Genomic DNA, 13,662 nt, shown 5'->3' with positions numbered 1-13,662 from the left:
ACTCACGGGCTCTTACCCTCGATATAGAACTAGGTGCTCACAGCTGTTTAGTGTAACAAGCCTGTGGATAACATTCAAGTTACTATTTAACAGGAGAGTGTGAAGTTGATTGAACATTTCTGATCAAACCTGATGTTTGTAACAGGGCCTCGATTACCTGGACCAGCTGGACCCCCGGGACCTCCTGGACCTCGAGGTAACCACATGACATTCATTCTAATTTTTACTGAAAATACTGAAGCAACTCAGTGGGTTTGGCAGTATCCATGGATAGTGTCCAGAATTAGACTTCTTTGGAACTTAGATTGACTTAAAATATTAACTGTATCTCTCTCCACAAAAGCTGCCAGACCTGCTGAGTTTCTCAAACATTTTCTGTTTTCATTTCATTTCATTTCTTCAGCATCCACAGCATTTGTTACTGTTAGTAATCTGTTTGTTCGAGCTACAGGGTTTCACTGGGATATATTGGAATGTTATAGTGAGGGGTATGGGGTACATCATAGTGTTACAATGAATGATGTGCATATATCAGTGTTACAGTGAGGGGTGTGCGGTATATTGGAATGTTACAGTGAGGGATGTAGGTATATCAGAGTGTTACATGAGGGGTTTGGGGTAAAACAGAGTTTTATGGTAAGGGGTGGGAGGTATATTGGAGTATTACAATAACAGGTGCAGTACATATCAGCGTGTTTACAATAAGGGGTGAGGGGTATATCAAAGTATAACAGTGAGGAGTGCTGGGGATATCAGTATTACTGTGTGGTGTGTTGGATATATCAGAGTGTTACTGTGAAGGGTGCAGCGTTTTTCAGAATATTACAGGGAGGGATGTGATATGTATCAGTGTTACAGTGTAACATTGGAAACTGTTATGCTTATGGATTCCCTATTTCCTTGTACAGGTGAAGCTGGTCAACCAGGATTACCTGGTGCCTCTGGCCGTGGTAAGTGTCACTCTGTCGATGTCCACATGTAAATCACCAGAAGGAATAAGAGCAAGCATGGACCACATGGCACCTTCTGTCTGTTCCACCATTCAATTGAATCATGGCTAGTCTTAGGCTACGACTCCATTTTTCTATTCCCTCCCCATATTCACTGATTCCCTGAGGCACCAAAAATCTGTATCCTTCACTCTTAAGTATATCCAACAATGAAGCATTAACAACTGCTGTGGGGGAGAGGATTCTGTAGATTCACCATCCACTGACTGAACTGAAGCCATTTATCATCTCAGTCCTGAATGATCAGCCCTTATACTGACCCTATATCGCTATTTTCTAGGCTCCCTGACCATCCAAGAACAACCTATCAGCGTTGACCCTGTCAAGCCCCTTCAGAACACTAAACAATGCAATTGCCTCTCATTCTTCGAAACTTAAGGGAATATACAGCCAATTTACTCTCCTATTGCATTCATGTAACCATTGTCTGTTCCCTTGGAATGATCTTGTCCTCAACCTCAGACCAGTTTCCAAACGGGATCATTGATTGCAGATGGATTGGTGAGAGCTCCATCAGGGTGGATTTTCCCAGCAGCAGCTTGGATATTCTGCCCAGGTGCCCTGAACCCCAGCTGACTTGGTCAGGGGTCATTGTAGAAATTGGAGCATCTGGAACGATTGCTGCATGATGGGAATGATGTGTCAATGGATATACCTTATACATGAACATCATTCCAGGGGACTTGAGGAGCTGCACTGATGTTTCCCTGAGCCCTTTCCAATAGTAACGATAGGGTCTCTGTCATTCTCAACACCGATAGTTTTATCTCACTCACTTCCTCTGTTCTGACTCAACAGGTGATTCATACCTTCCTGGCCCCCCAGGACCACCAGGACCCCCTGGACCCCCTGGAAGGAAAGGTGACAGAGGTCAGTCTGCAGATTGAAATACGGTTCTTCAAATTCACTGGTGGTGTGTGACAAAACCAACTTCCCTTCCTGAGTCAGAAATGTACCGGAGGGAGGCAGGAGCCTGTGTGGCGATTGGTGATGGTCTCAATGAGAGGGGAGGGTGGCTAGTTTTAGGATAAACTCCAGCAATGTAACTCTGGTGCGTTACATTATATTTGCCCTGAGGAAGTGATGGTGAGCTGTCTCTTAAATCTCATTTGTCGGAGATTTGATACAAACTGAGTGGCTTGCAAGGTTGTCTCACAGGGCATTTAAGGGTAACCATGTTAATGTGGCACTGGGATCATCTCAAGGCCTAGACTGGGCAAGGACAACAGATTTCTTTCCCTGAAGGGCATTCACGATCCTATTGGCTTTTTAATGACAATCTGTCAGCTTTGTGATCACTTTCACTGAGCCCAGCCTTATTATCAGCATTAAAATAAGAAGTAAATTCGAGTTCTCAAATGGCTATTGTGGGATTTGAACCAGGTTAAGGTCCAACAGGTTTATTTGGAAGCACTAGCTTTCGGAGCACTGCTCCTTCATCAGGTGATTGTGGAGAATAAGATTGTGAGACACATAATTTATAGCAAAAGTGAACTGTTTTGATTTGATTTGATACTGATTTGAACTGTTAGTGTCTCATTATTAGCTCCATAACAGAACCTCCCGTATTATAACCCATATTTCAGACATACTTAGTGTTATGTTACAATGCTGCTGGGGGTCATTAATATTTAAAAGAGAAATCGAATACCTTGTTTTAACTAATAGAACTATGCTAGAATATTAAACATTTTAGAGAAACCACAAACTTTATGCAAAAGACTTGAATAGAACAAACACAATCAACTTTACAACTAAAGTGGTCAGTTTTCTTACTTACGTCCCCTAAGACAATTATAAAGTTATTCACTTGCATAGGTACCATCCATAAGTGGGCTGCATTCATCTGTAAAATTTTCCTGAGCTACAAGTATTCCCAGAGATTAAATCTTTATTTACGCTCTCTTAACTATGGACTCCCAGTCCCTTGCTCTCATCATTTTTCCAATACTTCTCAGATAATCCAGCTGATTGCTTTCTAATTAAAAAGACCGTGAGGACCACAGTTGTTTCTTCAATAAGTTCCGAACCAGGCAGTCCTCCTGCCTCTGATCTCCCACAAGATTCAAACTGGGATTGAGCTTCATCTATGCTCCACATGATGAATGGTCAAGTTAATGTTTTACTCTGCTTATAGTACAGGAGTAGCCAGCTATTGTTCACACTGGCTAATTCTTCTCAGTGAGCTGCAAACTGTACAAGGTTTAAACTGGAACTCTAAACCCTCAGCAAAAAGATCCTTTAAAATCTGGAGAAGTCCCTCAGTGTTCCCTCTCTAGGCTCCACCAGTCTTAATGAGACAGGATCTGCTTTGGATCTAAAGTTACCTTTTGGTTAATTGCCTTTTATTTACAATTACTTCTTTGATTGGATGCAGTAAGTAGATTTTATAATCTTACAGGGTTTACTGAGTGCTTTCAAATTAACTTAGCCTTATCTCCTTAAATATAAGCATCTTTCTGGATTGTCCTTACTACAAGGATTGCAGATAACAGTCTCCTGTACTTTAGGTAATAAGCCCACTGGCAATTTTATGAACTTACTTTGATAGCTGTTAGCTTTTTGTAGTAACATGACGCCAAACTTTGTCTAATAGGCTTCAAGCTTGCTTTAATTGCATTTATACCATTTTTTATATTTAATCTCCAATACCTAAAACTAAGAAATTGTACACCATAAGACATGAACCATAAACTAGATTTTCACAAATATCTCTTTCATACATTGACACTCCACAGACCTCGCCAAAGTGGAATTAGGTCCTTGTTTCAGAGGTTAATGCTCATTAAAAGGGGTGCTTTGTACCAAGGGATGTGACATCACCCAGTTTCCACATCACTCCTCATAAACATGTTGCAGAACAATCAGTCCCGCTCTCATTCTCTCATCTCCTTGTGTTGCCAGGTGACAGAGGAGACGTTGGAATTCCAGGGGCTCCAGGTATTCCTGGAAGATCTTCACGAGGTAGGAATATTGTTCACTCATATTCTGTTCAGTGCTTCCTGGATTTCTGTCCACAATTGAGTGTGAAGTCAAAAAGTGGACCGCAGATGTCAGCTGTGGAGTGGTGCTAGTTTTTTTTAGATTACTTACAGTGTGGAAACAGGCCCTTCGGCCCAACAAGTCCACACCGACCCGCCGAAGCGCAACCCACCCATACCCCTACATTTACCCCTTACCTAACACTACGGGCAATTTAGCATGGCCAATTCACCTGACCCGCACATCTTTTGGACTGTGGGAGGAAACCGGAGCACCCGGAGGAAACCCACGCAGACACGGGGAGAACATGCAAACTCTACACAGTCTGTTGCCTGTGTCGGGAATTGAACCCGGGGCTCAGGCGCTGTGAGGCAGCAGTGCTAACCACTGTGCCACCGTGCCGCCTGTAGTTACGACCACAGTCCCTGAATTGTGCTGTAGTTGATTAGAGGGCTGTTTTAACTGGGATCACTATATCCAGTTTGGAATGAGAACATCAGCCACTGATTCCTGCGAGGACAGGAAATGCGCAAAGAACTTTTTCCACAGTTTCTTCATCATCTTTGATAGTAAAGTATTGCTTAACAGCTTCTGAAATATAGTAATGCAGAAAACGAGAGTTAATTTGAACACAACAAGACCTTACAGGCAGTGATGTGAGCATTTCCAAGATTGTCTGAATCTTCAAGGTTGGGGCTCAAGAAATTATAGTTGAAAAGCTAATTCTCAGTCAGTGTATGCGGGGCCTGAAAGGGATACAGGGATTATCGAATGGGTTATAATTATGGTTTGGTGCTCACAGTGTTACTCATTACCTGTATCCATCTATTCCCAGTTACGTCAACTGAAGGAGGCCTTCAAGGACCCCCTGGACCTCCTGGCCCACCAGGACCACAAGGTGAGATTAGTCAGAAGGAATTATTTGTCATACCCCTCAGTATGAATAGTTGTTGCATAGTACAGAATACTGCAGTAAAAGACACCTTTTGCCAAAGATTTTTGTCTTAGACTCTTCAGGACAATTTGCAAGAAATGTCAAAGTAAAGGGAAAACAACATTTATAGCGGAGTGCTCTGATTGGTTGGCATGTGGACTCTGGTTGAGGTGTGGCCATGAAAAATGTATCATTTAATAAGGAATGGCGGTTAACTGTTAAACTTTAATTAAACTTTAAGGTGGCCAATGTCTCTATGGTGCCTCCTTACAGTCGGAGTGTGTTAAATTTAACTTTGCCTGGGAAATTCCTGGTCTCAATCGGAGCCCCACAGCTCCTAGCTTCTCTGATAAGGGCACCCTCTTGTGGCACAGTAGCATTGTCCCTACCCCTGGACTGGGAGGCACAGATTCAAATCCGACCTGCACCGGAGGTGTGTACTAACGTCTCAGAACAGGTTGATTAGAAAATGATGAGGTTAAAATAAAAGGGAATATAGCATCTGTGATGAACCAGTGTATTATCCTGAAGCCTATGGGCAGACTCAATGTAAGGAAGCTTTGATATGTGTTAGTTAGAGACAGAAAATTTGCAGATGCTGGAATCCTGCTTGTCTACCTTGATATTTATTAAAGTCATTTCACTGCCATACTGTGTCAGTACATCCAGCCTGCTTTTCTGCCTCTTTAACCACTCCTGCACTCTACAGGACCTCCAGGAGAATCCGGATCGACCTCCAGGACTAACGTTAGACAGACAGTGATGGAATACCTCCAGAGTGAGTATTCGTTGTCACCCCTGCGAAATTATACTGACACTTACTGAGGGGCCAGGGGAGGGTATATTCTATAGGGAAAGATCATGGGGAGTGTATTGTGTAGATGGTATATGATATAGGGTAGTTTTTGTTTGATCTCATACCCAAGTGAAGAGGGATTAATCAGGTCCCTTTTTATACTCCCCCACCCAGTAATATTTTAGTTCGTTTTTAGCACACAGCTATATTATGCTTGATCAAACATAAGGAGCCAACTACAAGGTTTTCTTGAGTAGAAGAAACAGGAATTGTATTAGTTATTAATCCTGAAGAAAAATATTAAAATGCAACATCAAATATACATGCACAAATACAGGTAAAATATTTTAGAAGAATGGTTAAAAAGGTGAAAAATGTACAATTTGGGACAATGTACCATAAGGCCTCCAGCAAGAATCTTCACCAAGGACAAGGCGATTTAATGGATGTCTCCTGTCATCAACTGCGGCAAAATCTAAATTTTCCTTGAATTCAGTGAATAGTTGTTTCTCCGGTTTGCTTTATCACTACACTCTGTTTATTGAGAGACTGAGAGAAACAGCTAAGGAAGGTGGGAGAGTCCTCCAGTACTTGCTGGAACTTTTGTTTTTGTTTCTGCCCTTCCCATATGATGTTTGCCTAAAAGCTATGTATGTATTCCCATGTCCGGCATCATTGTTTTTACAAGCTGGATAATCTGCAAATGACCTGTGACCCAGTGTGTGACATTTTCAGGAAGGTGTAAATAAAGATAGGATTTAAATAGGAATAGCCAATTTTGGCTCAGACTGTCTTTTTTTTCAAATGGTTTCCTCAGCTTTTCTCAACTTGTTCAGGTAACCACTGTGGCCACGTTGAGGTAATACTTTCTCATTGTTTTAAAACAAGTTTAAACCATGAAAGATTTCAGGTTTTAAAATAAAAAAAGGTCCCTATTATACCACTTTATATATTGTATGAGAGGGGTTTACTTTATGGTGGGGCTATATTACACAGAGAAGCACACACTGGAGGCATATTGTGTCTGGATTGTGTTACACACGAGGTGTATATTGTTCAGAGAAGCTTGTTATGCCTGTAACTAGAGTTTCAGCCGCTCTGATTGGTGTCTTTCAGCTGATGGTGTTCGCCGATCAATTGCGGGACCACCAGGACCACCCGGACCACCCGGTCCAAAAGGAGATCGCGGAGCAATCGGACGTCAGGAATATTCGGAAATCTCCAACAAAGTCATTGACTACATGAGAAGTAAGATTAGCCTGTCCTATGGCTGAGGGTCAAAACCTTCTTCCCATCTTGCCCCTGTGCGCATTAGTACAGGAAGATCCCAAGTTCTATCTTTAATGGACCTCACTACCACAATAATTGAAGCTTTCTGCTCATTCATGGTGTTGGCTGAGACAAAGGGTTCTTGGGGGGGTGGGGGGGAGGCAGTGCAGGGAATGCTTGTGTGCTGTAGGGAAAGGGATGCAGTAGTGGAATGGGGGCAGATTGGTCAAGGTTGTAATGCCACTCCTTGGGCAATAGCCAACTGTAATTCAAAATCTGCTACACCAGAAGAGTAACCAGAACCAATTGTTCCCTAACATTGCTCAGTGCCCATGGAACTGTCCCCGGCCTGGGAGTGACTTTCTAGCCCAGGAGCGAATGCATGTGTGTCCCCAGACCATGAGTGTCCCCTGCGCCCAGGCTACAAAAACATATGAACTAGGAGCAGGAGTAGGCCATCTGGTCCTTTGAGCCTGCTCCGCCATTTAATAAGATCATGGCTGATCTTTTCATCGCCTCAGCTCCACTTACTGTCTGCTCACCATAACCCTTAATTCCTTTGTGGTTAAAAAAAACACTATCTTAGCCTTAAAAACATTTACTGAAGTAGCATTGACTACTTCCCTGGGCAGGGAATTTCATAGATTCGCAACCCTCTGCATGAAAAAGTTCCTTCTCAATTCAGTCCTAAATCTGCTCCCCCTAATTTGATGCTATGCCCTCTTGTCCTAGTTTCACTTGCCCATGGAAACATCCTCTTTACATCTATCTGAAGTATTCCCTTCATAATTTTGTATGTTTCTATAAGATACCCCCCTCATTCTTCTGAATTCCAATGAATATAATCCCGTTCTACTCAGTCTCTCCTCATAAGCCAACCCCCTCAACTCTGGAATCAACCTAGTGAACCTCCTCTACACTCCCTCTAGTGCCAATACATCCTTTCTTTAGTTGTCATCCAATAAAAGACCAACACTTTCTATTTTCCAAAACACTCCATTGACAATAAAGTAGATATGGCTTCAGATAAATCTTTGACATCAGTTCAATGAAACATTATGGCCTCAGTGATCCTGGTGATTCTTGTGAACTTTCTTGTACCTTCCTTTTATTTTTATTTGTTGGAAATCTGTTTAAGTTCTGGAAGACCATTTCCAACCATAAGAGCAGTTAAATAATATCTCGTGCTATCCAGGAAATAGATCTGGAGGGATGGGATCATGTTGGGGGTAAGACTGGTCACATGGGCCGTTTTCAGACAAATGTATTTTTTTCAGGTTCAGGTGTGGGTTTCGGTGCAAGAGGACCTCCAGGACCTCCTGGCCCTCCAGGAACTATGTCGACTGCTGATCTGAATCTCTACCTTCAGAGTAAGTACAGTGTGAGCTGGGAGAGAGTTGTGAGGGCTTACACTCACCCCAGCTGATGATAGGATGATGGATGTGACATTGGTGGTGGGAACGAGACTGGGATCTGAGGTTGAAGGCCTGTGCAACCCCACACACATACTATAAATTTTAATCTGTAAAATGATCAGCTTAGAATTTGTGGTGTTGATGAGTGACCGTGGCTGAATTCCTCTGCAGAGAGCTGCTGTTGGTTTGATGGGTTGAGTGGCTTCCTTCTGTACCATAGTCATGCTTTGACTCCAGCACAGAACTGTAACAGCTAAAGGGAGCTTTATTCTGTAATTAATCTCATAATGTACCTGCTAAGGAGTGTTTGAAGGGGATAATTTAGATGAGTTTTACTCTGTAATTACCTCATACTGCACATGTCCTAGAAGTATTTGATGTGGACAGTGCAGAGGGAGCTTTATTCTGCATGTATCCAAGGCTGTGTCTACCCTGGGGATGTTTGATAGCAACAAAATAGCAGGAGATGGTGTGGGGAGTGTGGATGGTGTACGAGGTGCCATTTTGGGGATAGGGCCAATATGCATGGAGTGTTATTGCTACTCATTGGTCTTTGTTTTTTACAGATGAGGATATCCAGCGATATCTTCGGGGTCCCCAAGGACCTCCCGGAGCCCCTGGCCCACGAGGGGATGGGATGAGTCGGGCAGAGCTGGAGGCTTACATCACCGATTATACCAGAAGTAATTCTCAATCTCTGAATGCTCTTTCAATTCGCAACTGTCTTTATATACTGTGTGTGTGTTTACATTGAGTGTGTTTTGGTAGTGTATGCATGCATTATGTGTGTGTCTATACACAAGATTGTGAATGTATCTGTGTGTGCACTGAGTATAAGCATGTCTGTAAGCTGACTGTGATTGTGCATGAATACACATTGAAACTGTGTTGTTACTAGGAATGGCATTTCTGTGATGGTTTGATCAGTGAGTTGAAACTGCTCATTCTCAACCGGTTTTAGCCAGTTGAATCCTTCAGATTGTAAGAGACTCAGTGCAACTTCCATTGGAATTGGTGGGTAGTGTGATGAGGCCACACACTCTCTCATGCATCAGCAAAAACTGTTCTCTAATTGGACCCACAACAGCACCTTGGACTCAGAATATTGATGCTCACCTTCCTGAGGTGCATGTCCCTGGAGCCAGGATAAGGTTACACATCAGGTCTCCCTCATGTCACTCATTCTTTGCCAATCTCTGTTTTCCTCAGGTTGGGCGGCTGGGTCAGGCCGACCTGGGCCTCCAGGACCCCCAGGAGTTCCTGGTACCCCAGGAACTATTTCGCTATCCGGGGATCTCAGTGTCATGCTCCAGGGTAAGCATCAACTCAGTAACTAAGTGCGCAGGTATGGTTTGAAGGTCTGTACAGTTCTCATAGTCTTTTCCCACTGCTTGTGTTAACATCAAATGTTTCTGTTGCCAGTATCCAGAAAGATGAGCAGGAGATTGTCTCACTTAGATGTTCAGGAGATGGGTGGGGAAATAGAGACTGACAAATTGTCAGTAATTACATTTAAATGACAGAGCTGATAAATATGCAGATCAAGCACAGTATAAATGAATGGAGGTTGGGAGGCTGAATGGCCTCTTCAAGCTCCTGTATTCTTTGATGAACACAGCACCTCCTCACCAGCTGTGGATTGGAATGGGAATGGTCTTTCCCTGGGTTGACAATGACAGCTCAGCAAAAGGTTAATGACCAAATTCCCATGGCCATCCCCCTGCCATGAAATACTCTTCTACCAGGATGTCAGCTGCTGTTTCTCGTCCGGTGGGAAGGATGTTATGCTCATCAAATTTAACATCAAATCTCCCCATCCTGAGGACCATTTGCTCAATTTCTTTTGTGAGCTTATTTAAAGAACAAAGAACAATACAGCACAGGAACAGTCCCTTCGGCCTCCAAGCCCATGCTGACACATTTTGCCCTACCATACTAAAACTGTCCTCACTTATATCCCTCTATTCCCTTCCTATTCATGTATTTGTTCAGGTGCTTCTTGAATGCTGCTACTGTGTCTGCTTTCACCACCTCTGGCAGCGTGTTCCAGGCGCGCACACACACACACACACACACACACGTGCACTCTATCTGTGTCTCCTAGTAATTGACCCCTCCACCCTGGGAAAAAGCCCCTTAGTTTCCACACTATCCATGCCAATCACAATTTTATAAACTTTTGTCAGGCCACCCCTCAATCTCCGGCGTTCCAGTGAAAATAAATCCAGTCTCTCCAACCTTTCCTCATAGCTAAAATCCCCCATACCAGGCCACATCCTGGTAAACCTTTTCCACACCCTGTCCAAAGCTTCCACATCCTTTTGGTAGTGTGGTGACCAGAACTGTACTCAACATTCCAAGTGTGGTCTAACTAATGTTCCATAAAGCTGCAGCATAACTTGTCTCTCCTGATACTCAATGCTCCTTCCAATGAAGGCAAGCAAGCGATAGGCCTTTTTTACTACCTTATTTGCCTGTGCTGCCACCTTTAGTGATCTGTGGAGCTGCACACCCAGATCCCTCTGCATATCAATACTCCTAAAGATTCTGCCACTCACTGTATAATTTCCACTTGATCTTCCAAAATGCATCATATCACATTTGTCTGAATTAAACTCCATCTGACATTTGTCTCCCATGCCTCCAATGGATCTATATCCTGCTGTATCCTCTGACAATCCCCAACATGATCTGCAACTCCACCAATCTTTATATTGTCCTCAAACTTACTAATTAGTCCGGCTGAATCATTTATGTTGATCACCAACAGCAGAGGTCCCAGCACTGATCCCTGTGGAACACCACTAGTCACAACCCTCCATGCTGAAAAGCATCCTTCCAATGCTACCATCTGTCTCCTGTGACTAAGCCAGTACTGGTCCATCTTGCCAGCTCACCCCTAATACCATGTCACTCCACTTTTTGTATCAGTTTGCCATGAGGGGCCTTGTCAAAGGCTTTACTGAAGTCCAAGTAGACAACATCAACTGCTTTTCCTCATCAATTATTTACCTTCCCAAAACATTGATCAAGTTAGTGAGGCATGATGTCCCCCACACAAAATTATGCTGTCTATCACTAATAAGTCCATTTGCTTCCAAATCTTCCCCCTGAGAATCTTTTCCAAGAATTTCCCTACCACTGACATGAGCTCACAGGCTTATAATTTCTTGGATTATTCCTACTATCCTTCTTAAACAAGGGAACAACATTTGCTATTCTCCAGTCCTCTGGGACCTCACCTGTGGTCAAAGATGATACAAAGATGTCTGTCAATGCTCAAGGATTTGTTCTCTTGCCTGCCTCATTATTCTGGGAGAGATCCCATCAAGACCTGAGGATTTATTGACCTTAATAATTTCTTCTTTACATCTACCAAATGGGCAGATGGTTGGGGGTTATTAGCAGATTGTCAGTTGTTCAGCTGTGGGCACCTATAGAATGCCAGGGATTAATGAGCCCCAGACAGGGCACATTCTCTGTATTTAACTACAGATCAATTTTCTCCATCAAATTACCCAGAATCTGCAGAAATAGGCCATTCAATCTAATTGGCTTGTGAAATAACTCCATGAAAGCCAGTATCCCATCAGCAAGTCATGCTTTATTGACATGTGGAGAGTCCTTGACACTGATCCAGCTCCCTCAGAGCCAGCTCTCAGACTGAACAGCATGCCTGACACTTCTGTTCTTTTTTTTTCTTTTTTTTAATGTTTTTTCTTTATTTTTCTTAATTAACCCCCACACTACCGCCTAACTGCGATAGTGCTTATTTTTCCCCAGCTCCCATGGTGTGTGTGTGTGTATGTGTAGGTGTGAGACACAGTGACAGACACAAAGTGCATGAATCTTTATTCAATTTCCACCACCAGGAGGATAGGAAAACACCCGAGTGCCCAGTGACAGGCAGTGCCCTTCACATCAAAGGGCAATGCTGTGTGATCAAACAGTGAAGGGGAGGGCAGGGACTAAATCAAAATAGAGTTGGAAGGGGAAATGATGCACTCCACTCCCTGCGGCGCCCACCTCTCCCTGAACAACTCCAGGGTATTGGTGGACATCGCGTGCTCCTTCTCCAAGGACACTCGGGCCCTAACGTAACTGCAGAAGAGGGGCAGGCAGTCGGCCCTAACGACCCCCTCCGCAGCTCGCTGCCTGGACCTGTTTATGGCCAGTTTGGCCAGGCCCAGGAGCAGACCCACGAGGAGGTCTTCAGACCTGCCCTCCCTCCTCCGTACCGGGTGCCCGAAGATCAGGAGCGTGGGACTGAAGTGCAACCAAAAGCAAAGGAGGAGGTTTTTCAGAAAATCAAAAAGGGAGTGCAAACGCCCACACCCAATATACACATGCTCCACGGACTCCACAGTGCCACAGAACAAGCAGTTGGGCTGAGAGTCTGTGAATCTGTGGTTGCAAGGGAGCGCTGCGTGCAGCACCCTCCACCCCAGATCCCTGAGAGAAAGGGGGAGGACTCCCACGTAGAGAGCCCTCCAGTGGGGATCCCCACCGCCCGGTGGCAAATGGGCACGCCAAGGCGTGTCTGGACGGACACTTCTGTTTTTTTTTGCAAGCACCCACACCCAATATACACATGGTCCACGGATTCCATCCCCTGTTTATATTTTCTTTTTTCTTTTTTTTTACACTACCGCCTAACTGCAGTAGTGCTTATTATTTTTAACCCCAGCACCCATGGTGTGTGTGTGCAGCTGTGAGACACAGTGAGAGACATAAAGTGCACAAATCTTTATTCAATATCCACCACCAGGAAAAGTAGGAAAACACCCGAGTGGCCTGTGACGAGCAGTGCCCTTCACATCAAAGGGCAATGCTGTGTGATCAAAACAGTGAAGGGGAGGGCAGGGACTAAATCAAAATAGAGTTGGAGGGGGAAATGATGCACTCCACTCCCTGCGGCGCCCACCTCTCCCTGAACAACTCCAGGGTGTTGGTGGACACCGCGTGCTCCTTCTCCAAGGACACCCGGGCCCTAACGTAACCGCGGAAGAGGGGCAGGCAGTCGGCCCTAACGACCCCCTCCACGGCCCGCTGCCTGGACCTGTTTATGGCCAGTTTGGCCAGGCCCAGGAGCAGACCCACGAGGAGGTCTTCAGACCTGCCCTCCCTCCTCCGCACTGGGTGCCCGAAGATCAGGAGCGTGGGACTGAAGTGCAACCAAAAGCAGAGGAGAAGGTTTTTCAGAAAATCAAAAAGGGAGTGCAAACGCCCACACCCAATATACACATGCTCCACGGA

The 13,662-nt window shown here is 44.3% G+C and overlaps 1 protein-coding gene across 3 annotated transcripts in view; it reads left to right on the top strand.

Moving 5' to 3' along the window:
• Positions 1-13,662, top strand: part of LOC132826328 (collagen alpha-1(XVII) chain-like) — an 85,508-nt gene that overhangs the window by 51,271 nt on the left and 20,575 nt on the right. For all 3 annotated transcript variants that reach the window (XM_060842170.1, XM_060842171.1, XM_060842169.1), the window contains exons 37-46: positions 146-196; positions 909-950; positions 1,809-1,880; positions 3,915-3,974; positions 4,828-4,890; positions 5,636-5,704; positions 6,839-6,970; positions 8,269-8,361; positions 8,973-9,089; positions 9,616-9,720. In XM_060842170.1, coding sequence (XP_060698153.1) covers positions 146-196; positions 909-950; positions 1,809-1,880; positions 3,915-3,974; positions 4,828-4,890; positions 5,636-5,704; positions 6,839-6,970; positions 8,269-8,361; positions 8,973-9,089; positions 9,616-9,720 — 804 coding nt within the window. The remainder of the gene's footprint in view (positions 1-145; positions 197-908; positions 951-1,808; positions 1,881-3,914; positions 3,975-4,827; positions 4,891-5,635; positions 5,705-6,838; positions 6,971-8,268; positions 8,362-8,972; positions 9,090-9,615; positions 9,721-13,662) is intronic.

This window comes from Hemiscyllium ocellatum, chromosome 22 (assembly GCF_020745735.1).
Source record: "Hemiscyllium ocellatum isolate sHemOce1 chromosome 22, sHemOce1.pat.X.cur, whole genome shotgun sequence".
Taxonomy (NCBI): domain Eukaryota; kingdom Metazoa; phylum Chordata; class Chondrichthyes; order Orectolobiformes; family Hemiscylliidae; genus Hemiscyllium; species Hemiscyllium ocellatum.
This window is presented reverse-complemented; position numbering and strand designations above follow the sequence as displayed.